Source organism: Vipera berus (assembly GCF_964194415.1).
Source record: "Vipera berus genome assembly, chromosome: 3".
In the NCBI taxonomy this organism is placed as follows: domain Eukaryota; kingdom Metazoa; phylum Chordata; class Lepidosauria; order Squamata; family Viperidae; genus Vipera; species Vipera berus.
In genome coordinates this window covers 46,296,652-46,319,850 of record NC_138204.1, presented here as the reverse complement: position 1 = coordinate 46,319,850, position 23,199 = coordinate 46,296,652, and the positions used below count along the sequence as shown (strand labels likewise).

Sequence of the window (23,199 nt, the reverse complement as noted above, 5' to 3'; positions counted from 1 at the left end):
AAAAGAATAATGAGAAAAGACACATAAAACAACATCTTCAAAGAGATACAATTCACAATGGAAGAAGAAAACAACATCATCCTAGATGCCCTCATCAGCAGAAAAAAATGGTGGCAAATTAGAAACACAAGTCTATCAAAAAACCATACTAACCACTAGCAAAGTAACAACCAAACGTCTGATAAAAGAAGCAGTGTCAGAACATTATTCAGACAAGCACAATCAGCAACCAAGAACACCAGAAAAAGGAAACAGGCTCTTATACATCATTTTACAAGAAAAAGGATACCCTCACAATTTTATTTAAAAAATTCCTGATCACTCAACCCTCTAGTCTACAGCACCACCAGCACAAGCTGTGAAAAGGATTACACATTGCCATACAACATAAAACATCTCAAAAACAACCAACAGACTATATAACCACACAGAATCATTGTAACACACAAACCAACTAAAAGCCTCCAGAACATCTTAAGTAAACAAAAAGACCCAGTAGCTCAAGAATTAAAAACAGGAGTTTTCTACAACATAGAGCAGGGGTATCAAACTTGCCACATCATGTGATGTGTCATGACCTATTGCAACTTTTTCCCCATTGCTGGAGCTGGGATGGGCACGGTTTCGGCATGATGTATCCGGCCTGCGGGCCAGCAGTTGACACCCCTGACATAGTGTGTAAGGACTATATCAGTCACTATGTAGGATAAGCAGAAATCTAGCAGAGCTCATCCATGAACACTAACTAGTGGTCAGAAGACAGGATGAAAACTCAATCATAATTTCAACTGGAAAACTGCAAGCATTTTAGACTAAGCTAAATTAAAAATATACACTATGCAATTCCTGGGAACTCAGACAAATCCATTGTCAACAGTCACAAAGAGATAAACATATTTAGACATCATTCAAAATAAAAAAGTTAAGAAGGAAACAAAAAAGACCACATTATCTCCAGTGGCCAGCACCCAGATAAGCAAGGATTAACACCAAACAAAGAATCAAGCAGAAAGCAATACCTTAATGAGGAAACTACCAAGAAGAAACTCACATTTCCAACAACACTGGCAGGGCAAGCAACTGTATAAACAGGGAGCAAACCTCACATTCACTAGCATTGATGATGGTACCTAGAAGAGTAATGAAATGTCTGCAAACAAACAAGCAAGCTCAGAGACCACCAAGGAGTCCTCAACAATCTTAGCAAAAAAGGTTGTAAAATCGGGCACTTGACTAACTTAACAACTAAGTGCCTCGTTTAGCAGTGAAACCTCTGGTTCCAATTGTGGCCAAAAGTCACAAGGAAAAGCTGAGAGCAGAAAAAGCCTGAGCAGAACTATTTTAATTAGTTCGCTCATTTTGAATGAATAAACTAATAGGTGAGATACGTTCCGTTGTTGCTTTAAGCAGGGTCTTCCAAATTAATATAACACAACTAAGACTCAGGCTGAGATAGCTGTTTGATTACCAGTTTGATCCTTTAATTCTTTTTCAAGCCCCTTGCTCTATCTTGTTTGTACCTTTTCACACTATCTCTGAAAAATCAGAAATTGAAAAGGACATAGAAACGAAAGATTAGTGTAGCAAGAAATTAATGAAAGGAGATAGTTATCGGCGTAGAAATTGGCATAAACTGTGAAGTGAAATAAAAAACTTGCACTCAACTTTTCTTGAATTGATAAAGGCCATTTGCACGCCGTAAGAACTCTCTGCAGAGTGCCCGGATAGCTCAGTCGGTAGAGCATCAGACTTTTAATCTGAGGGTCCAGGGTTCAAGTCCCTGTTCGGGCGAGCATGATTTTTAATAGAAAATCGCATCCAAAAATCTTGCACCAAGTGACGTCCTTTCCAAGGATAAATTAAAAAAGAAGGAATAAATATATAATTCCGGTGTCTTTTTAAAATACACAAGAAATGAGGAACTTTGTTTTTAATTAAATCAATCTGTATAGCGAACAAAATCGGCGACTTTAAATACATGAAGAAGAAACGAAGGAAAAATTTGGAAAGAACGTTCGGAATTTTTTTTTAAAAAAAAAACGAAAACAAAAAAAAAATAATTCGCCCGAACAGGGACTTGAACCCTGGACCCTCAGATTAAAAGTCTGATGCTCTACCGACTGAGCTATCCGGGCTCCATGCTGCGTTAGTGTGCAACGATGCTACATAAAATTTTTTTTCACGCAGCTCGTTCACTTATTTACGAGGGCCAATTGCAGATTTGCAACTTCGATGTTTCCCCAAAGCTACTATTCCAGCCGTAATTTTGGAACAAGAGATTGTTTTTGCGTTGCTGAGGTTTCCCTTACATTCGGCATGGATTATAAATGTTGTATTAAATATAAATGCATAAATACATTTGTTTATATTAAATATAAATGTTATCACTTCTGGGGCTACTAATGCACACTTTGCTGGTGAGAAACCAAGAAAATTGCATGAACAACGTTGTAAATGCAGGGGAAATAATCATTTTACAAGAAAAAAACTCCCTTGGTTAGATGCCAATATTTACATATTCATCTCTTTCTAAAGCTTGAAAACGCTACCGACAACCTGCGTGCCTAGGGGAGAGTATGATAACCATTTACCGTTCGGATAAATGCAAGGTAGTCTACTACAATAATGCATGTTTGTAAGGTGGGTGGTACTGACTAGCCCAGTACGCACACAATAAACCCTCGATTGTAGGTTTCAGTCTTCCACCCAGCCACCCTAAGAAAAATCTTCCAGCCGATTAAGGTATTTTGGTCCAAAAAGCACCACAACTCCAGGGGCAGTCGTGGTAGGCAGAGATCAATACAGGGACAAGATTAATGTTTTGTTACACACACACAAAATTGCGCAGGTTGTTTATTATGATGAAGGAAAAGAAAACGTCGGAGAGCTTTGTTCAAGGCTGTACTTCTCCTTCTCAGCCCAGCAGAGAAATATATTTTTAAGCAAGGCGTGAACCCGAAAGCCTAGCATTCTCGGCTCCTTTCAAATAGGAAGGATTTCCGCCCCAACGCTTGGCTTCCCAGGGAGTTCCTCTTACTCGTTGGCGCCCCTGCTGCGCAGAGCGGATGGAAAAGGCGAGGCTCTCGTAAGGGCGACCATTCCCGGAAGTTTGAGGGGGCGTTCCCTTAGCGGTGCCTCCGCTCTCTATGATCTCGACGGAAGAGCGTGGGGCTCCATGTTGACTCGCAAGCGAAAAGGGTGGCCTGCTTTCTTTTCCCTCCCAAAGTAAAATGGAGGCGAGGAGGTCGTCCTAAAGCTTCAGTCCTCCTCCGAAAGAATTGGGGGACGGGGAGGGATAGCTTTGAGGAGCTTTACCGTGAGTTCATCTTGATTATTATTTTTTTGCAGCCGCTTAAAACTGCCAACAGGGCGGGACAGATGCCGAAACTGGTGAAATAAGAGTGCAGGGTTTCTAGGGAAGTTGTTTGAAAGTGGCAAGAGTGAAGAATTAGGCGGGTGTGCAAGAGAAGGAAACGGGGTGGGGGAGAGAGAGTGCATTACTTTTTGTTGCCCACTTCCCAATTTAAGGATTGATTAAAGGTCACTTGACTGGCAGGGCAATGAGGTCTGTGTTGCGAATAGTATCACAGGTATAATATCGGTGATAGACCTGACATATACTAATTGAATGCGAAGGCTCAGAAATACTCCAGGCTGACCTCATTTTATAACCTTATCTTGCTCTCCCAAGTACCCGAAGGGCCTATAACTGTACCTCTTCCAGTGTCTTGTCAATTTTTCTGTAGGTCAGGTAGCACAGTAAGACTATTTAATGCTTCAGACTAGATTTCAGAAAGTGATATCGATGCAGGTGGGAATGCAGAGAAAGAGCAAGTATGTAAGTTGCTTTAAAGCAGTGTTTGCCAAAGTTGGCCGCTTTAAAATGTGTGGACTTCAATTCCCAGAATTCCCCAGCCGCCACTGGTGCCAAGTTTGGCCAATTTTTAAAGCACAGTGGTTAAAATGCAGTATTGCAGACTAACACTGCCCACAGCCAGGAGTTTGATCCTCACGTGCTCAAGGTTGAATTAAAATGAGGACCCAGATTGTTGTGGACAATATGCTGACATTGTAAACCATTCAGAGACAACTTTTAGTCTCGGTTTGAAACGGTTGATTAAAATAAGCAGAGAAGGGCCTCCATTACTGTATGTCTCCTGTTAATTCTGCTTATCCCATCATATTTGATGGAGTTCACATGGGTGGGGTTCCTTCCATCAGGTGGTGTCATCTAATAAGATCCAGGAATTGTGCTTTTCCTGTTATAGCACCTACCTTGTAGTATAGTTTGCCCTCCCAATATTTAATAATAATAATAAAATTGGAAGGGACCTTAGAGGTCATCTAGTCCAACCCCCTGCTCAGGCAGGAAACCCTATACCATTTCGGACAAATAGCTGTCCAGTCTCTTCTTAAAAACTTCCAATGTTGGAGCATTCACAGCTTCTGGAGGCAGCTTGTTCCACTGCTCCTATTGGTCTTTAAGAAGGTTCTCAAGAAAGCCAATATTTTTAGTTAGCCTATTGGTTTTACTTTCATAATTGAACAATTGTTGTCAATATGGCTTACAAAAGTAAACTCCAATATTTTATAAAATTTATAAGTTTAAAAAATTGAAAAAAATATCCATTATCTTTCTGGGTAATGACTGCAAAGAAATATTCAACATAAGCATAGATTTTTTGCATTTTTCTTTCAAAACCAGTTGTTTTATTTTTTTACATTATTCTTTAAATGAGAATATTATTGACCAACTGGAAAGGGGTGTAGTAGTGCTGTAATACATGAAATTCATTTCTCCAACTCATATGAATATGTGGAATAATTAAAAATGAACTTATTTAAAAACCCAATGGTACCACAATATTGAATATCTTTTATTCTAGGTGTTACTGTGTATGAACAAAAATGTAATTTATGTCCACCGTTAGCATAAAGATATTTCAAAAAGAGGAGAGACTTAAAATCTTATTGCGGTATGAAACTAGAAGGAGACAACTTAATTTATTATAATTAGCATCTATTCTCAGCAGATGGCAGTATTTAGCTGACCTTATCTCTGATCAGAAATTAAGCATGGTTGTGACTGATTAGTACTTTAGAGGAGACTGGAGGTCACAGACTCCTGGTTTCTGGTTTAGTACCTTAACCTATTCCAGAGGAGAGCTTTCATTAGGTTCTCACTTTGCATTAAGATGCAGTGTAACTTACTACAGACTTACTGTGAAGTGTGAGATAGGTCACTGTGTGAGTAATTGAGATTGAAGAGTGTCACTGGCAAGACCCCTACTTGGTATTTTCTCCATATGTTAGATTAGTAACTGAAAAATCAAATGGTATCTCTTTTGACTAGGAACAAGGTAGTTAGTAAACTTATCACATTAGAAATTTTATCTTATGTATGCTTCACTGAAGAAGTTTCCTTTGGTAAAAGTAAGTTTATTTTAATGTCTGGCTAAAAGTAAGTTTATTTTAATGTGCTATTGCAATATAGGAAATACTGTGGTTTCTTAACTTGCCACTTGGAACAAAAAACTTGAAGAGATTATTGATACAGCCTCACAAAATATTAACACATTTAGCATGTGCATTCACTCATTTTGCCATAATGATAGCTCATGAATTACATTGGTTTAGACTGGCATATCACTTTAAGTTCAACTAAACAAGCTACATTGTTTAGTCTGTATGACATATGAAATGTCATTGGGTTCTGTTATTTGTAACATCAGTAATTGATCTGGTAACTATAATGGACTTGTTTTAAAACTCCAGCAAAAAATAAGAACATTGATGTTTGGAACAGGCTAGATTGGAAAAGAATCCATTGAAAGCTTTGGTTTCCAAAGGAGGCCACACTTAGTTGACATTTGCTGATGTTGACAAAAACTAAGTGGAATCCATTTTGATGGGAAATCATTAGGAAATCCAAGTGCTGTAAATTAAACTAGAAAGTTGAAAAAATATCCCAGGAGAAGATAACGGCAAATTATTTTTGCATTGCTGGAAAAATTTATTTATTTGATTTCTATAGCCGCCCAGAGAAGTTTGCTGAGATGGGTGGCTATAGAAATCAATTCAATCAATCAAACAAACAAAACTTCTGCACTAACATTTCCATTTAGGCATTATAAGCCAAGTTCAAGTTAAGAGAATCTTTAAATTTGTAATCCAACAGGTATTAAAGGTAGTGTATCTTGTTTTACACCTTGCATTGTTTATTGCTCTTAACATTTTTAATGCAAAATTTTTAAATGAAACTCAAAACGTTAGAGTACTTGAAGTTAATGCAGCATTGTATTCATCCTAAAAGTTTGATACATATTATTACATGCATTGTTGCATTTTATTATAGTTGAGTGGCAAGACATTCTGCAGTTTGATTTAGAGCAGACATGTCAAACTCGTGATGTCACGTGGCATCGTGCAGCGTATTGGGACAGTTTTGCCATTGCCGGCAATGCGGTGGGCACGGCTTCCGGATGACACGTCGGGCCCATGGGCCGGCAGTTTGACACCCCTGATTTAGAGTGAAATGTGAACTTAGACATTATAGATTGTATATCATAGTGGTTGGTTAGTTGTGTGAATTCAACTAGTATGCTTTATTAAACATCTTTTGGGTCAGAGTATGTGTCTTTTGACATTGTAACACTGAGAGACCTCTCTCTGGATAAATTTAAATAAGAAATGTGCCCATTTTATTGAATACCTTCCCCAACTGAAAATAAGTAAATTAAATTAATTCCATGGGTTATGTGTTTTTTAAATACTGTCTCGCTGTGGCTAATTTTCATACACATTTTCATTTCTGTTTCTTTTGATTCTGTATGAAGGAAATATCCCACAGCTTGCCATCTGTCATTTTATGCATCATTACTATCTAGCTTTAAATTCATTGTCTATTTTCAACCATGGTATTAATATATATCCAAAACTTGTATGGGTTGACTGCATAATATACTGTTTAATGTTGGTTCTGCTCCTGGTTGGATGGCTGTTTTCAGAAGGAGGTGTTGGGGTTCATACTCTTTACTAGATATGCTTTAGGAATATGTGGACTTCTTTTCTTTTACTTATTTTGCCTAATATCGATGTGGGAGAATGCATAGATAGATTTGGTCCATGATGTCATCAAATGTTGTATTATAGTTGCCATGCTGGCATACAAATTTGTGTCTCATTATCATAAGATATGGATTACTCTGTGTTAATAATTAACCAAGATTGGACAATATGTGCCTATTAATATACGGAGAGTAATAAACCTAGTTTAGACATAATGTAGAATTATCCATGATTGTTCATTTAGCCTTTTCTAGATGATTGGTTGTCTAAAGTAGGGGTCCCCAACCCCCAATCTGTGGACAAGCACTAGTCCGCAGCATGGCAGCGACTGTTCCACACAAGCAAAGATTCATCCATGGGATGCAGGCAACATGTGAAACCATACCCCCTCTGGTCCGTGGAAAAACTTCTCTCCACGGAATGGGTCCCTGAGGCCATTGAGCTAGAGGGGTTAGCTAGAGGGGGAGGAGTTTACCATCTCACATGGTTCCTACTGATTCAGTAATGTTTTTAGAGAACAGATTATTTTTTTAATGTTTGAAAATCTCTTTGTTGGCTTTGACAAAGTTTGTTATTGCCCAGTATTGAGCATATTAACACTTTATCAGCTGTGCTAGACTGCAGTCCATCTCTAGACACAATTTTAAATTTTAATTGTTAAAGCAGTAAAGAGCTAGAGATCACACTCTTAGAAATTGTCTCTTTTCTAGTATGTATTCAAACCCAAGTACTTTCAAGAGAATATAACAATACTTATGGAAGAAAAATCATTGTGGTTTGTCCAAGCTGGGAATAAACATGGTGACTGCTTTGGGAAGAGGATTGTAGTTTATTGGAGAGGAGAACCGGACAGGAAGATGTCTGGCAGAAAAAAGGACTGAGCACTTGTAGGGAGTGGGTTTTTATACCCTCTTGAGCCTTTTGTTTGGAGTGATTTCCTGTTCCTGTTTGAGGCTATTTCCTGTGTCGTGTATTCTGAGCTGAGTTTGGGTTTGCCCTTCGGGTATTCTGATGGTGATGGGTTACTCCTATTATGTCCAAAGGTCATATCCTGCTTCCCTGGGGCTGGGGTATGTAGATTTTAGGTGTCTTTGTCTTCTTAATCTCCCAGCTGGGGGCCTGCAACCTGCCTGGATTTATATCTGCATTTGTACAGAACTGGTTTCTGCTTGGGGGAGGGAGACCTGGTGCTATGAAGAAAAAATGGGCGTGCTTTCCTGCCTCTTTAAGATCCTTTTGAGGAAATATATTTTTCTGCCCTTTTTACTATTTCCTTCTCTGGGGGGCTGACTTCCCACACTTATACTGAATAAAATAATACTATGGTTAAGTTACAAGGGAAACTGTTCTTTGAAATAACATTCCAAAATGACATTGTTTATATTGTTGCATTTTGTTCTTGGCAATACATTATTGCTCACTTAACCCTTTAAAACTGAAAATTCTGAACTCATAAAGTTCAAATTAGTTGTTTTTGTAACAGTTCTAAAGTTTGGTGCCTCTTTGGTTTCACATTCCATTCCCATGCTGTGTCCTCGGCTCATTCAATCCATTGTCTCTGGCTGGCACTTTTGGTTCCTGTCCTCCCCCTCCCTGCCTTCCCCCTTCCCTCCTCCTCATACTTTATGGCAGGCTGCTTTGTAACCTGGGCTTCCCTGTTTTGGGTTTTGTTTTGTTTTTAATGTTGAGGCTGCTTTAAATTTTATTCTTTTATGCATGCTTTGATTTTATAATCTTAATGTTCTTTGTGGTCCAGAAGACATAAGATTATGTCTTTATAATAATATAAAGTGCAAAACTTTGCCACGATTTAAAATGTGCTTGGTGTTATTGAATTTGATATTACAATAATCCTAAAATAAAAATTGGAAGTTTAGCAAGTTTAGTTTTCTTTGCTTGAGCGTACTGAAACTTAGTGAAAATTAAATGGGTCTTTCTGACTTGAAAACTGTGTGTGTGTGTGTGTGTGTATAGTGTGTGTGTGTATGTATGTGTGTGTATGTATGTATGTACTCTCAAGCTTTATGGTATCTTAAAAATATAAACATCATGGTGGCATAAAATGTATTTGCCATCAGTTTTTAAGTAATAGGGGCAGGTAGTGGTTCATCATTGCTTGCTGAGTAAATCTTGGAGTGAGAATTTCCAGTAGTGGTTGAATGATTCAGCAACACTCACATTGTGAATCACATTAACAAGTTAGCTACTTGTCCAACATGTCAAAGAGCACACACTTGGTTATCTTTTGCTTCAAGCAGTTTGAAGAACAACATTTCAAGGAACAACACTTTAAATAAGGTACTGTGGGAAGTGAGCCCCACAGAGAAGGAAATATTAAAAGGGCAGAAAAATGTATTTCCTCAAAGGATCTTGAAAAGGCAGGAAAGCATGTTCAGTTTTCTTAATAGCACCAGGTCTCCCTTCCCCAAGCAGGGACCAGCTCTATAGAGATGCAGATGTAAATCCAGGGAGCTAGGAGATTAAGAAGACAAAAGACCTAAAATCTACATACCCCAGCCCCAGGGAAGCAGGATATGACCTCTGGACATAATAGGATTGACCCACCACCATCAAGAATACCAGAAAGGCACACCCAGAATCAGCTCAGAATATGTGACACAGGAAATACAAAGCCTGAAACAGGAAATAACACTAAACAAAAGGCTCAAGAGGGTATAAAAACCCACTCCCTACATGTGCTTAGTCCTTTTTCTGCTAGAACCATCTTTCTGTCTGGCTTTCCTCTTCAATAAACTGTAACCTTCTTCCTAAAGCAGTCGCCATGTTGTTTATCCCCAGCTTGGACTGAACCACGAGGTACTTCCATCAGTACCTTGAAAGCCTCACTGAGAGATTTAATAAAGTAGGCATTTCAGGGTTTTCTTTCAAGCTTAGGGTAACCAAAATTAAAAGATAGGATTGGCATGGTAAACATTAAATGCATTTCTGGTGTTATCCTTAGGTGATATATATCAAATGGGCCTCAAAGGCTTCTGAAAATAATGTTTAAAGTTATGTGAGAGTAGCATTGAATAGATGTTCAAATCCAATCTCAGCTGTGGTAGTTCACGGGACGTGTTTGGGTTGGTGACACTCTCTCTCTCTTTGTGTCAACCCATCTATCTCACAAAGTGTGACAAAATACTGGGGTAGGAAATTCTATGTATATCAGCTGGCACTGCTGGAGGAGAAGGGAGTATAAATCTGTTAAGTAAACCTGATTTTTATTTTAGGCTTCTAATACCGACTGCCAAAATGACATCTACCTCTGAACAATTTCAACCATCTGAGAATGCCTGCAGATCATCACCTGAACCAGTCAAACAGGTAATATAATTTGATTTTTCAATTTAATACTGTAATCTGGTAGAAGAGGGGAAAGTTAGCATTGCATTGCTTAGATTCTATGAAATAGTTGTATTTGCTTTCCTCTGCTAGCTTGATACAGTGAAACCTATCTGGATTAAATTTGTAACCTGTGGGAGGTAGATTTTTTATATTAATTTGTTCAGCGTTATATAACAAGTCTAAAAAAAATTCATTTGGTGTATCACAGGTACGACCAAAATTGCCACTGCTGAAAATTCTGCATGCAGCAGGTGCTAAGGGTGAAACTTTTACATTAAAAGAGGTGAGTTCCTGTGCACACAATTCTGCCATGGAAAGTCGGGTTATCTAAACTTGAATTAAGAAAGAAATGTCTCATAATTTACTTTTTAATGGCACCCAGTACAGACCAAGTCTATATCCATATTGTTATTCCATGTGATGTGGCTGCAAAATTTGAATGTAGGTTATGCTTCTAGAGCAGACATGTCAAACACAAGGCCCGGGGGCTGGATCCGGCCCGCGAAGTGGTTTCATGTAGCCCGTGAAGCCATCCTGGAAACAGTGAGGGAATGGCCCCCAATGCCTTGGTCCTGGCCCAGAGACCCTCCTTCTGCCAGAGACCCTCAGATCTGTCCCACTCCTGCCGAGGTCCTCATAGGCACCCTTGATGCGAACAATGTAGAGCTGGCCATGCCCACCCAGTAGGCCATACGCACTCTAGCCATGCCCACCCAGTAGGCCATACGCACTCTAGCCACGCCCACCCAGTAGGCCACGCCCACCCAGGCCATACCTACCCGGCCCTCTGAGGGCAACCACAATGCTGATGTGGCCCTCAATGAAATTGAGTTTGACACCCCTGTTCTAGAGTAAAACCAATAGTCCTGAGAAGTGTTTAAAAAGAGAAAGAAGAAAACGTACAGGTAGTCCTTGACTTATGACTGTTCGTTTAACAATGATTTGAATTATCAGTGGGTTGGGAAAGGGTGTTTTACAGCCTATAAAGTATTTCCAACTGTTGCAAATGTTGCAGCCCCCCTCCCCCCATCATGACCTTGTGATCTGGGTGCTTGGTAACGTGTTCACACTTGCTAGGTGTAGGATAGTGGTGGCCAATTGATGCTTGAATGTTTTTAAATTATACTTTTTATTTATTGAAAAAGTCAGGTCAGCTAAACTGGAAACATCCTATAAAATCATTTCTTTCAAGTTTAAAATGCAAAGTGTGTACAATATTAGAAAAATGACACAGGCTGTGATTTATAGGGTTATTCTGTCAGCTAGGAATTAAATGCTGCGGCTTTTCATTAGGAATGTGTCAGATATTCCCGCAGAGTTGTTTGACTTATTTTAAATACTTATGCATTTAAATAACTTATTTAGCTTCCAATATTTTTACAAAAAACAAATCCAATTCTTCAAATGAATGAGTTTCCATGTTAAAATGTTAATTTGCCATAGCAGCCTACATTTAGCGCAGTGAGGACCTGTTCTGTGTAATGGCTAGAAGCACTGCCAGCTTTCTTCATTTTGGATTTTCTTCTGATTTTTTTTTGTGCTGCTGCTGCTGTCATAAAAGGGATATTAAATTCTATGCATAATATATGCACTAGGCTACAGCCTACCTTGTTGTGTTTTATTATTTAATTTGCACTTAGAGACTCACTTTGATTCTCCATGATTTATATGATAGAACACAAATTTAAAACATTTAAATAAGCTTAAATACATAAAAGAAAAATTTCTGAGAGTGAAATAAGAATAAAACAAAAATATACCTAGAAGGACTTTTGCTCAACTAATTTGCAAATCTTAGTCTACACAAGAAGACACGCTCAATACCACCCAGTTAAACTGCAGCAATGCAATTTATATGGAGATCACCCCAAAACAAGTAAAAATGCTTTCCAGATTAGCTCTGTCGTCACCATCTTCCTGAACGTGCTCTGAGATGGTCCTGGGATGATTTTCTTTCTTTCTTTTTTAAATGTTTTATTGATTTTTTTTTTGCAATAACAATCCTTAGTGCCTGGTGTACAGCATTCTGTATTGGTTCATAATTTTTTTAAAAAACACACACACAATAATAGTTAATTAACAATAAAAATTAATTTTTATACTTCCATAATTAATATGTTGATTAATAGTATATTTCCTTGATCTTCTCTTCTCCCAATAGTATTCTCCTTCTTCAACCTTAACCAAATATAATTGTTAATATTTTCAATGCATAAATGATTAAATATAAACATTTTTTCCATGTTTGTACCAACAATAAAAGGGACGTGGTGGCTCAGTGGGTTAGGATGCTGAGCTTGTCAATCAGAAGGTCGGCAGTTTGGTGGGTCGAGTGCTGCGTAACAGAGTGAGCGCCTGTTACTCGTCCCAGCTTCTGCCAACCCAGCAGTTTGAAAGCACGTAAAAATGCAAAATAGGGACCATTACAGTGGGAAGGTAACAGCGTTCCGTGCGCCTTTGGCGTCTAGTCATGCTGGCCACATGACCACGGAGACGTCCTCGGACAAGCACTGGCTCTTCGGCTTTGAAACAGAGATGAGCACCGGCCCCTAGAGTTGGAAACGACTAGAACGCATGTGCGGGGGAACCTTTACCTTTATCTTTACCAACAATAATAGTGTCCATACATGACATTTTTTTCTTTTCAACGTGTTATTTTTATAAAAATCATCTTATTGGTTCACCATATATCCTATTTTCATAAACCTTGTTTAAGCTTAATTTTTCCTTAATATTCAAACAATTCTTATCAGTCAGAATTTTCTCAGTATTTAACATCTAAATATCCAAATTTTCCATTTAAATACCTCATACCAATGTTTTCATATTTCATATGTTATAAAATACTATACTGCTTATCTGTTTTATGATGTCTACCTATAACATCTTTTCTGATAGTTTCATGTTTCATTTATATTTGTAAAAGTTAATTTGTTAAATCACTATATATCCTTTTTTCAAAGTTCTTATGTAAACTTAATTTCCCCTCAATATTTCAATCATTTCTTAATCCTAATTCTCTTTAAACTTAATTTATCTTTGAAATTCAAACTTTTCATTCACATACATCAATCATCCCAATATCTTTACATTTTATATGTTATCAAAAGTACTATATTACTTATATCTCTTATCCCTCTTATTATAAGGCTCCTTTATAGCCAAATTTTCTGTTCATTTAATTGTATTCAAATAAGTGCTCATGTAATACTGCATCTGGTAGGACGAATCAAATCTCTTGAATCTGTGTCTGGCCTTCTTTTGCCAAATGGCTTTCCAAATTGATATTTTCCGCTTGCCAAGAAGATCTTGTATTTTTGTAATTGTTGTTGGGAATGGAGAAGACAGAGTACGTAAAATATATGCTTTTTGTCTCCCAAACAATGATTCTCCTGGCAGTGTCCATTTTGCTAAGTCTTCTTTCTTATCCTCAGGTTTATTTTGACATTCTAATAAACATGGTATTTTTTCCATTTTTGTGGTTATGTCCAAGTCTTGAAAGTTTTTTCTTGTTTGTATTAAATTATTATTCTCTTCATTTGTAGCTTCGCTGATTAAGTCATTTTTTTCTAGTTTATGTTCTGTTATCTGATTTGTTTGTTCATTCTTTACCATCATTTTCTGAGTATTTTTTGATTGAGAGTTTAGATTAGAAATGTGCTCATTTATGTCGTCAGAGTTGTGTTTAATCTTGTGCTTTAAAGCTATTGTCGTTTGTATCTGTCATAACATTACATAAATTTCCTCTTGGAAAGTATTTGTCTTGTCTTGAAATATTGCTTCTGGAAGTCTTTGATATTCCAGGCTGAGTCCTTCAGGAGTAGGAATTAAATGTAGTTTTCTGTAATTTTTTTGATAACTATCCATGTTATCTCCCCCTTTTAAATAATCCGTCATCATTGCCATAGTCTCTGTAATTAGCCTTGTCAAACCAGCCAAAACTCAACATCCAAACAGTCCAGTTTTATATAGTTCTTATTTTTATATATAGTTTCTATAATCCACTGTATTTCCAATTGTCAAGGCTTCAGTAAAATCAATATTTTGTAACAGTACTTTCATTCAGGGGTCAGTTGTCAACCAGTCAAAATTGCAGTTCAGTATATTTAGCTGGGGTGATTTCAATAGGAAGACTTTCAGAAGATTGACATTGTGACTGTAGAACACAGCTACCTTGTTTCAGTTCTCTTTATTCTCTGATACCCCAAATAGGGAATATGGGGTCATAAAAAAAGATTATTTTTTTTAGAGCACCAGGAGTAATTTTTCCCTATGTGCTGTAATAGATCATCAGGCTGATCTATTACAGTATATAGGCAAAAATTACTCTTGGTAATTACTTCAGGCATGTCCCTAAAGTGTTTTTTAAAAGGCAACTGGACTTTCTTGGTTTTTTCTTTGAAAGTGTTTTGCCTCACATCCCAGAAGCAAGTCCAGTTGCCTTTTGAAAAGCAACTTTGGGACAACCATGACCTGGTTAATTGATAATCTTCATAGAGGTTAGAGCAGGCAATTTAGTTAGAGTAGGTAACATGATGCCAGACCATAAAGGTCAAAACTAGCAATTAGTACTTTAAATTGCATCAAGAAGGTAATTAAATGAAAGCCACTGCAGAGCCCACAATATATGTGAAATACGATCTCAACAATATGAATTAGCACACAGGCTGGTGCATTTTGGATTAATTATAGGTTCTGAGCAGTTTTTAAAGGCAGCTCCGTATAAATTGCATTGCCCTAGCTTAACTGGGTGGTACTGAGGATGTCTTCTTGGGCAAACTAAGATTTGCAACTTGGTACACCACCCAAAGTTGAGCAAAAGGCCTTCTAGGTGCATCTCCATCTGCTATATCAGCAGGACCTGTTTGCAAGGAACCTCAGAGGTAGAACCTGACCATCCAGAGATAAGATAGGTATAGATGCAACACCTCAGTGGATAAACCATGTCTTGTTTGGGTTCAGCTTTAGGTAGGCCTAACCCTAACCCTCTAGTTTGCCGATGACGCTGTATCCTATTTGAAGTTACAACGGTACTGAAAAAAGTGACATGACCATTTTTCACATTTATGACTGTTGCAGCATCCCCAGGGTCATGTGATTTACATTCGGATGCTTGGCAACTGATTCATACTTATGACATTCACAGTGTCCCTGGGTCATGTGATCAATGCCCGGGGTGTGTGTGACATGGCCAGCTTATCACTCAGGTTGCCGGGGGCCTGTGGGGGGGGAATCTGTGGGTCTCTGGTGGAGGGGGGTGGGTGCCTTCCTTCCCCCCTCTCTCCCATTCTCCCTTGCTTCCTTTTCCTTCCTTTCCTTTCTTTCCTTCCCTGCTAGTCCAAACTACAAATACTGCACCTCACACAACCTGCCCATCTCCCATTTTCAGGCACGTACATTACGAACCGGCTACTTCTCCCAGTAATTTTTCCCCTATCAGAGCCCAGCGTTTGAGCCAGGTTCCCGATCCTCTTTGTGTACATCATTCTTCCCATAGCGCTCCCGAGCGCTGTGGAGAGATGCCCATTTCTGGCCGCATTGCTGCTGTTATCAAGTTAATTTTCACCCGCCCGAAGGAAGAGAGCGATGCTTTTCTCCCTCCTCCAAAGGAAGGGAGACAAACCCAAATCGCCACCAAGTCACCCTTCGGGCAAAGTAATCTTGCAATGCAAAACCGCGGGGGCTCTGTCTTTTGCAAAGGGCAGTGCGCGCGCTCCGTGAGCAAAGGAGGAGAGCAGCCAAACAACCTGCTAGTCCAAACTACAAATACTGCTTCTTGGGATGGAGTGGGGTGGGAACGGAGAGGAAACGTCTGGAAATCATGCAAGAACTTTTCCTCTTATTATTGCTGTTATTCTTCCAAGTTGCAAAAGAAAAGCAGAAACAAATACTGCTTCTTGGGATGAAGTGGGGTGGGGACGGAGAGGAAACGTCTGGAAATCATGCAAAAACTTTTCCTCTTATTATTGCTATTATTCTTCCAAGTTGCAAAGGAAAAGCAGAAACAGCCCAGCCGCGTAGGTCAAGCTCGGCTCTCTCTCTCCCTTAAAAGCGGTTCATCAGGAGCTCTGGTGCTTCCCATGCTTGCAGCGGGGAGACTGGAGGGTTTTCCACTGACCCGGGGCAATTTTGCAAAAAACAGCAAAACAGCTTGGAGAAGCGCGGCTCAGCTGTACTTGCACACCCCGATCCCACACTCCCGCCCTGCTCGCTTGCTTTCCACTCGCGGGGCGCTCAGAAGCCGGAGGCACTCGGAAGCCAGGGTGGGGTGCTTGGAGGCCGTCTGCATGGGGTGCATTGGAAGCCACCCGCGCAAGCTGCTTGGAGGCCGCTCAGAAGCCAGCGCCGCTCGGAAGCCATCTGCACAGGCCGCTTGGAGGCTGCCCGTGCAGGGGGCATTGGAAGCCACCAGCGCCCGCTCAGAAGCTGGCGCTGCTTGGAAACCACCCGCGCAGGGCGCTTGGAGGCTGCCTGCGCCCACTCAGAAGCCGGCGCCGCTCGGAAGCCATCCGCATAGGCCGCTTGGAGGCCGCCTGTGTGTGACTCATCGGAAGCCATCCAAGCCAGTGCTGCTTGGAAACCATCTGCGCAGGGCGCTTGGAAGCCGCCTGCACCCACTCAGAAGCCAGCGCTGCTCAGAAACCACCCGCGCTGGGCACTTAGAGGCTGCCCACGCCCACTCAGAAGCTGGTGCCGCTTGGAAACCAGTGGCATCGGGGCTGTCCGCCGGGACTTCCAGCTGGCCGGTGGCGTGGGATCCGGAGTCCCAGCTGATCAGCGGTGCTCTCCTCTGGTCGGCGGCTCAAACCCGGAGTCTCAGCTTCCCAGCTAATTGGTGGAGTAATGAGTGGCTGGCAGACTGGGTTGCTGTGCGGATCCCCCCCTTGGTTGATTGTCGAGCCCGGGATTTGACAGCCGCTCCTGCTCAAAAGGCAGGGTTTGGAGGCTGGCAAGGCGTTCACGTGGGGCTGTCCTGGGGCTGTTGGGCCAAATGGGGACCGGCTTCCCCCTCTCCGCGCTAGAGCAGCACCCACGGAGGCAGCCAAGGGCAAGCAGGGCAAGGCCGCTCCTGCTCAAAAGGCAGGGTTCGGTGGCCGGCAAGGCGCTCACGTGGGGCTCTCCCAGGACTGGCAGGCGATGGGGGAGGAGCAGGCCGATCGCCTTACCGGTACCTGGGACTCCGACATTCCTTACCGGCCATGTGTACCCCAAAGAAGCACCAATCAGATGTCAATCCGGTTGCTGCACAACGAGTCCCTGAGGAGGGTGGGGCCTCATTCTGTGCCTGTGCACGCCCTCTGTAGGGTTCTTGCAGGCCGCTGCCAAGCAGCATGCTTTCCAGCAGCAAGTGAGCTGGGAAGGAGCAGAGCGCGGGGGGGGGGGAGGAGGCGGGGGGAGGAAGGCGACACCGCGTACCACCAGCCAGGTGCTCACGTACCACCAGTGGTACGTGTACCACCGGTTGAAAAGCCCTGCTTTAGGTACCTTGGGAAGACTATCTGAATACATCCAATCCTATGTAGACAAAGGTGGCAGTCTACATAATGTGTATTAGAGCATAATCTAATATAACAAAGGTCTGGTGGAAATTCTATTTTCAGATTACATTACTTTTTTGAAATAAACAGTTATAATGCATGGCTGCATGTGATAGGTCAGATGTTTATATATATTTATTTATCACATTTAGACATCTCACACATACAAACAGGTTTGAAAATTACTGAAACAACGGAATTTAAGTAAACAGATGATTTTTATAAAAGAAAGCATAACTGAAATTTCCATTTTTTTTAGTGTATAATCTATCTTGGAGAGTACATTGCACAGAAGCAACTATATGACAAAGAACAGCAGCACATCATACACTGTGGAAAAGACCAGCTGGGGGAGCTTTTGGGCTGTCAGAGTTTCTCTGTAAAAGAACGAAGGTAGGAAATGTCCGTCATACCCATGAAATAAGAGTCTGCAATTTTTATTGTCTAAAGCAAAGAGTTGTCTTTTATTTTGAGTAGATACAGTGAATTCTGCCCTTGATGTCTAGCATACAAATCAGCTGTTCTGTGCTATTACACAGGACATTGGCAGCAGTGGAGCTGGCGGAGTCAATTCTTAAACATTTACTAGCATACCACTGCCTGCAACCAATTTGGTTTATTAACTTCATCTTGGTTAATAGCATTAATATTTTGGTGAATTTGGTTACTGTAATACTATACTTACTCTCTGTTGTTCTTATTTGCATGATTAGTTACATTCCTTTCTTACCTTTTTTTCTGAGAGAATAAATGAAGAAGAAAATGTGTGCTTGAATTTCTAGCCACATCTTCTATGGTCTGCATATATATTATATGTGAATGCTGCATATTCCAGTCTTTTTTTTTGCCTGATCAGTATATTTGACTATACCAGAGTGGAAGCAAATGAGCATGGTAGTATCCATGTGCAATGCTAACAGGCAGATACTGCTCTTGTTTAGCCTATTACTCTCTGCTCCCATGCTGATGCAAACTTAAGGCCATGCTTTTGTCATGGGACTTAATTGCGCAAGTATAGTACTTGCATACTTAAGTCCTGTGAACTTAGTCCTAACAATGCAGTAGGGAGGTTTGGGATGGAACTACATAGAAGCAAATATTTCACAGATTGGGTCTTGAATACTTCCCTATTCCTATTCTGAAGCAGAATGAGTAATAGTATGCAAATTAATAAATGGGATATTTTATTTCAGTTTATCAGTGCCATTGTTCTTGCATGTTCTTTCCTGTTAAAAATAATTCAAATAGTAAACTAGAAATTTAGCCTTACCCTCTTAACTTCTCTCTTGATTTTGTATTTGCATGTAGTTTTTCTAAACAAATTCATAATTTGAAGCCTGAAACTCTTAGGTTTACTGTAATTGTACCTGTGCATGGAATTGGCCTGGTGCCATGATGGTTAGAATACAGTATTAAAGACCAACTCTACCCAGAGTGTGGAGTTTGATCCTGATAGGATTCAAGGTTGACTCAGCATTCCATCCTTCTGAAGTCGATAAAATGAAGACCCACATTGTTGGAGGCAATATGCTGAAGTTATAAACCAGAGGTTCCCAACCTTTTGGGCACCAGGGACTGGTTCCATGGAGAGAGGTTTTTCCACAGACCGGAAGGGGCACGGTTTTGTATGCTGCCTGCATCCCATGGATGGGGATTTGCTTGTCTGTGCAGACCAGTTGCTGGCATGCCGCGGCCTGGTACCGGTCCACGGACCGGGGGTTGGGGACCCCTGTTATAAACCATTCACAGAGTGTCGTAAGGCACTGTGGGGTGATATATAAGTCTAAGTGTTATTGCTATTCTGTGGATGGAAATTTTAGCAAGCCTCCCAGCTTCATATCTGATACTCATCATTCTGTCAAGTGGTTTAACCAAACAGTCCATTTCTGAAGGCTAGAGGGTTTTTTTTTCTTTAAAAAGTACAGGTATATTTGGCATGCTTAATTATATATGTGTATAGTAAGTCCCTCTCTTGACAGAATGCTAATTCATTGTGTGAATTGGGTTTATAATAAACTTTTTTGCAGAGTCTTTTGCCAGCAATGACTATGGCTATGATTTAATGGTAGGGTAAGAACTGTCATCAGAGAACTGGTAACTGTTCTGAGAAAAAAGTTTAAACATGTTTTTTTTTAAATTGAATTGACTTGAAATTAGGCCATATTTATTCCTATCCTCTTTCTAAATGCCTCTGATATAGAGTGCTTTTCTTATAAATCATATGCTGTATCATGATTTTGGATAGCTCATTAGTATTCTATCTTGCATAATATTTGAATTAAGTATTCTTAATGTGTGGGGGCACAGCAGTTAAGACACAGAGCTTGTGTTACTGGGAGGTTGGCAGTTCGAGACCCAAGTACTGTGTGACAGGGTGAGATCCTGTTTCTGCCCCAGCTCCTGCCAACCTAGCAGTTTGAAAGAAGGCAAATGCAAGTAGATAAATAGGTACCACTTGAGTGGGAAGGAAAGAGTGTTCCGTGTGCCTCAGTGTATAATCCTGTTGGCCACACGACTGCGGAAGCATCTTTGTATGATGCCAGCTCCCCCCGGCGAGTAAAGGGAGATGAGCACCTGCTCCCTAGAGTCAGAATGGAAACCTTTACCTTTTTTTAAAAAAATTATTCTTTATGTAATTACGTTCTTTATACAATTACATTCTCCACTCATTGTTCGTTATTTTTCCACAGCCTTGTTTATGATATGCTGAGAAGGAATGTGACTCTTACTACTACTACAGGTAGGTTTCTTCAAATTCATTCAATTTGTAAAATTAATAATCTTGGTAAGTAAACACATGTGAAAGCGTTTTGCTTCAGATGAATTGCTCTGAGGATTGGGAATACTGGGATTTTGCTAACAAAAAAAAGGTAATATGTTGACATATATTGAAATAAAACTAGATTAGGGTCACCATTATGGTGTCAATGGTTATCAGTGTGCCTGTAGACACATCCTGTGCTGGTCTCCAGGCTTTCTACCTATACAGCTTTATCCTTTGTTCAAGTCCTGTTGAGATGCAGAAAATGGGTTTGTGAACATGCATAATGTTTTCCTGATGAAGGAAACAAAAGCTTTTTTATTTTTATTTTGCTTGTATTATTTTTAAGCTGTTTATTGAATTATGGCAACATTGTATTCGTACACTGTCAGAGAGTTAGTTTGGGTTATCTTTAGGTACATTCCTGTGTTGTGATTTTATGAGAACATTAAATGCACTTTTGCATATAAATATACTGTTGGCTTTTTTTAGGCATGTTCCAGACCTGCCATTGTGGGAATGGAGCATTCTGGAGAAGTACAGAATATTTCTGTTTCTTCTTTGAACTACATCAATGTGGTTATTCTGAGGGTAGTGTGACAGTTATACTGAAGTTAATAATTTCAGTCACAAACAGTTGCTGTTCAGTTTAGACAAAATCAGTGCTGAACTTTGACCAGAACAACACAAACTCTTTCCATTTCAGAAAAGAATCAGATCACAGATAGTGATAAAATTATCTGTTTTAGACTTAAAACTGGTTGAAGTTCCAGTGGTTGTCCCAAGTTCCATTGGGACTGGCAACTCTGTCAGTAAGTGTGGTAGTTGCTAAGCAAAAAAAAAACATGTCATTAGACTGGATGTCACTTCTGCTTCTGTTGTTAAGCAAATCACTGTGGTCATTAAGCAAGACATAAGACTATGACTTGTGATTTCATATCTTCAATTCTCCATTGATTCTGTTTGTTGGAAACTGATTGTGAACCTCACAAATGGTGGCTGTGCAACTTTGTGACAGCCATATATGCAAGAATTGATCGAAAGCTCAACTGTTGTAACTTTGGACAGTCACTAAACAGTTGGTAAGTGAGGACTACCTGTATTGCTGTCCTTGCTCTGTAGAAATTAGTATAATATTAAATATAGTGGATTGCATGTTTATTTATTTGTGATTATTTTATTGGCTGTTAGAATACAGGTAGTCCTCGAGTTATGAATGTAATGGAGCCTGCCCATTCCATTTGTAGGAGTGAATTGCGGACCTTAAAAGTGATCACTCCCTGCTTTTGCCCACACATTTGGTAATTGAATGCACATGAGTGCACATAAGGTATCTCAGAGTGGGGAAGGCCATGGGGGGCCCAGTGATGTAACAGGCCACCTGCTTGAGACCTCCCAAGCACGACCCACGGAGATACCTCATGCTCCCCGCAGTTGCTTTCTCCCCCCATCCTACCGCCATGGGTCACTTACCTTGTGAAGATCTAGCAAGCTGTCTCCTCTGCAGCCTCTCTGCTGCACAAGATCACAGTGCCCAGACGCTTCCAGTCTCCGCGCAAAATGTTTGCAAGCTGACAGGAGGCTTTGGGCCAGCGAAATCACAGTCTCAAAGTGTCTGCTCAGCTTGCAAACACTTTGGGCGCCAAGACTGAAAGCTTTTTGGTGCTGACATCTCACGTGACTTCAGGCTGCAAGATCACAGCATCCAGAAGCTTCCAGTCTCCACGCAAAATGTTTGCAAGGTGATGGGAGGCTTTGCGTGAATTCATCTCGCGAGATGATGGTGCCCAGAAGCTTCCAGTCTTGGCACCCGAAGTGTTTTCAAGCTGAGCAGATGCTTTGAGGAGTGATTTTGCTGACCCAAAGCCTTCAATCAGCTTGAAAACATTTTGTGCAGAGACTGAAAGCTTCTGGGCATCATCATCTTGCGACCTGAAATCACATGAGATGACAGCACCTAGAAGCTTCAATCTCAGTGTGAAAAGCATTTCCAAGCTGCCTGGACACTGGGAGCGGCCCAATCAGTTTGCAAATGCTTTTTGCACTGGGAGTGAAATGTTCTGGCGGGGGGGGAGTGACTTCAGGTACCCATTCTCTGCAAAAGCAGATGGATGCCTGAAGTTGCTCGAGATCACAGCCCCGAGATCACAGCCCCCAGAGCCTTTCACTCTCAGCGTGAAAAGCCTTTCCAAGCTGACTCTCAAAGGCAAAGAAACCACGGCAGAAAGGAGATAGATCTTTGCAATGTGAGTCCGGCGCAGCAGCATCAGAATGGGGAAGCAGTTGTGGAGGAGCGGGGGGGGGGGAAATAGGGTGAATGTTGCAGAGCCTCTGTGGTCATTCATAAGGGCGAATAACTGCCGTGGTGTTGTAACATTCCTAATTTTGGGACTTGTTCGTAAACACTCGGGGGGCATTTATCATGTAACTTCGAATGTGTGCTAAGTGAACGTTCGTAACTCGGGGATTACCTGTATGTGATTT

The 23,199-nt window shown here is 40.5% G+C and overlaps 1 protein-coding gene across 2 annotated transcripts in view; it reads left to right on the top strand.

The window, feature by feature from the left end:
* Positions 1-3,164: 3,164 nt before the first annotated feature.
* The window catches only part of MDM4 (MDM4 regulator of p53), a 33,452-nt gene continuing 13,417 nt past the window's right edge, over positions 3,165-23,199 (top strand). For both annotated transcript variants that reach the window (XM_081324315.1, XM_081324314.1), the window contains exons 1-5: positions 3,165-3,316; positions 10,302-10,395; positions 10,625-10,699; positions 18,214-18,347; positions 20,645-20,694. In XM_081324315.1, the coding sequence (XP_081180441.1) occupies positions 10,324-10,395; positions 10,625-10,699; positions 18,214-18,347; positions 20,645-20,694 (331 nt within the window). In that variant the 5' untranslated portion in view covers positions 3,165-3,316; positions 10,302-10,323. The remainder of the gene's footprint in view (positions 3,317-10,301; positions 10,396-10,624; positions 10,700-18,213; positions 18,348-20,644; positions 20,695-23,199) is intronic.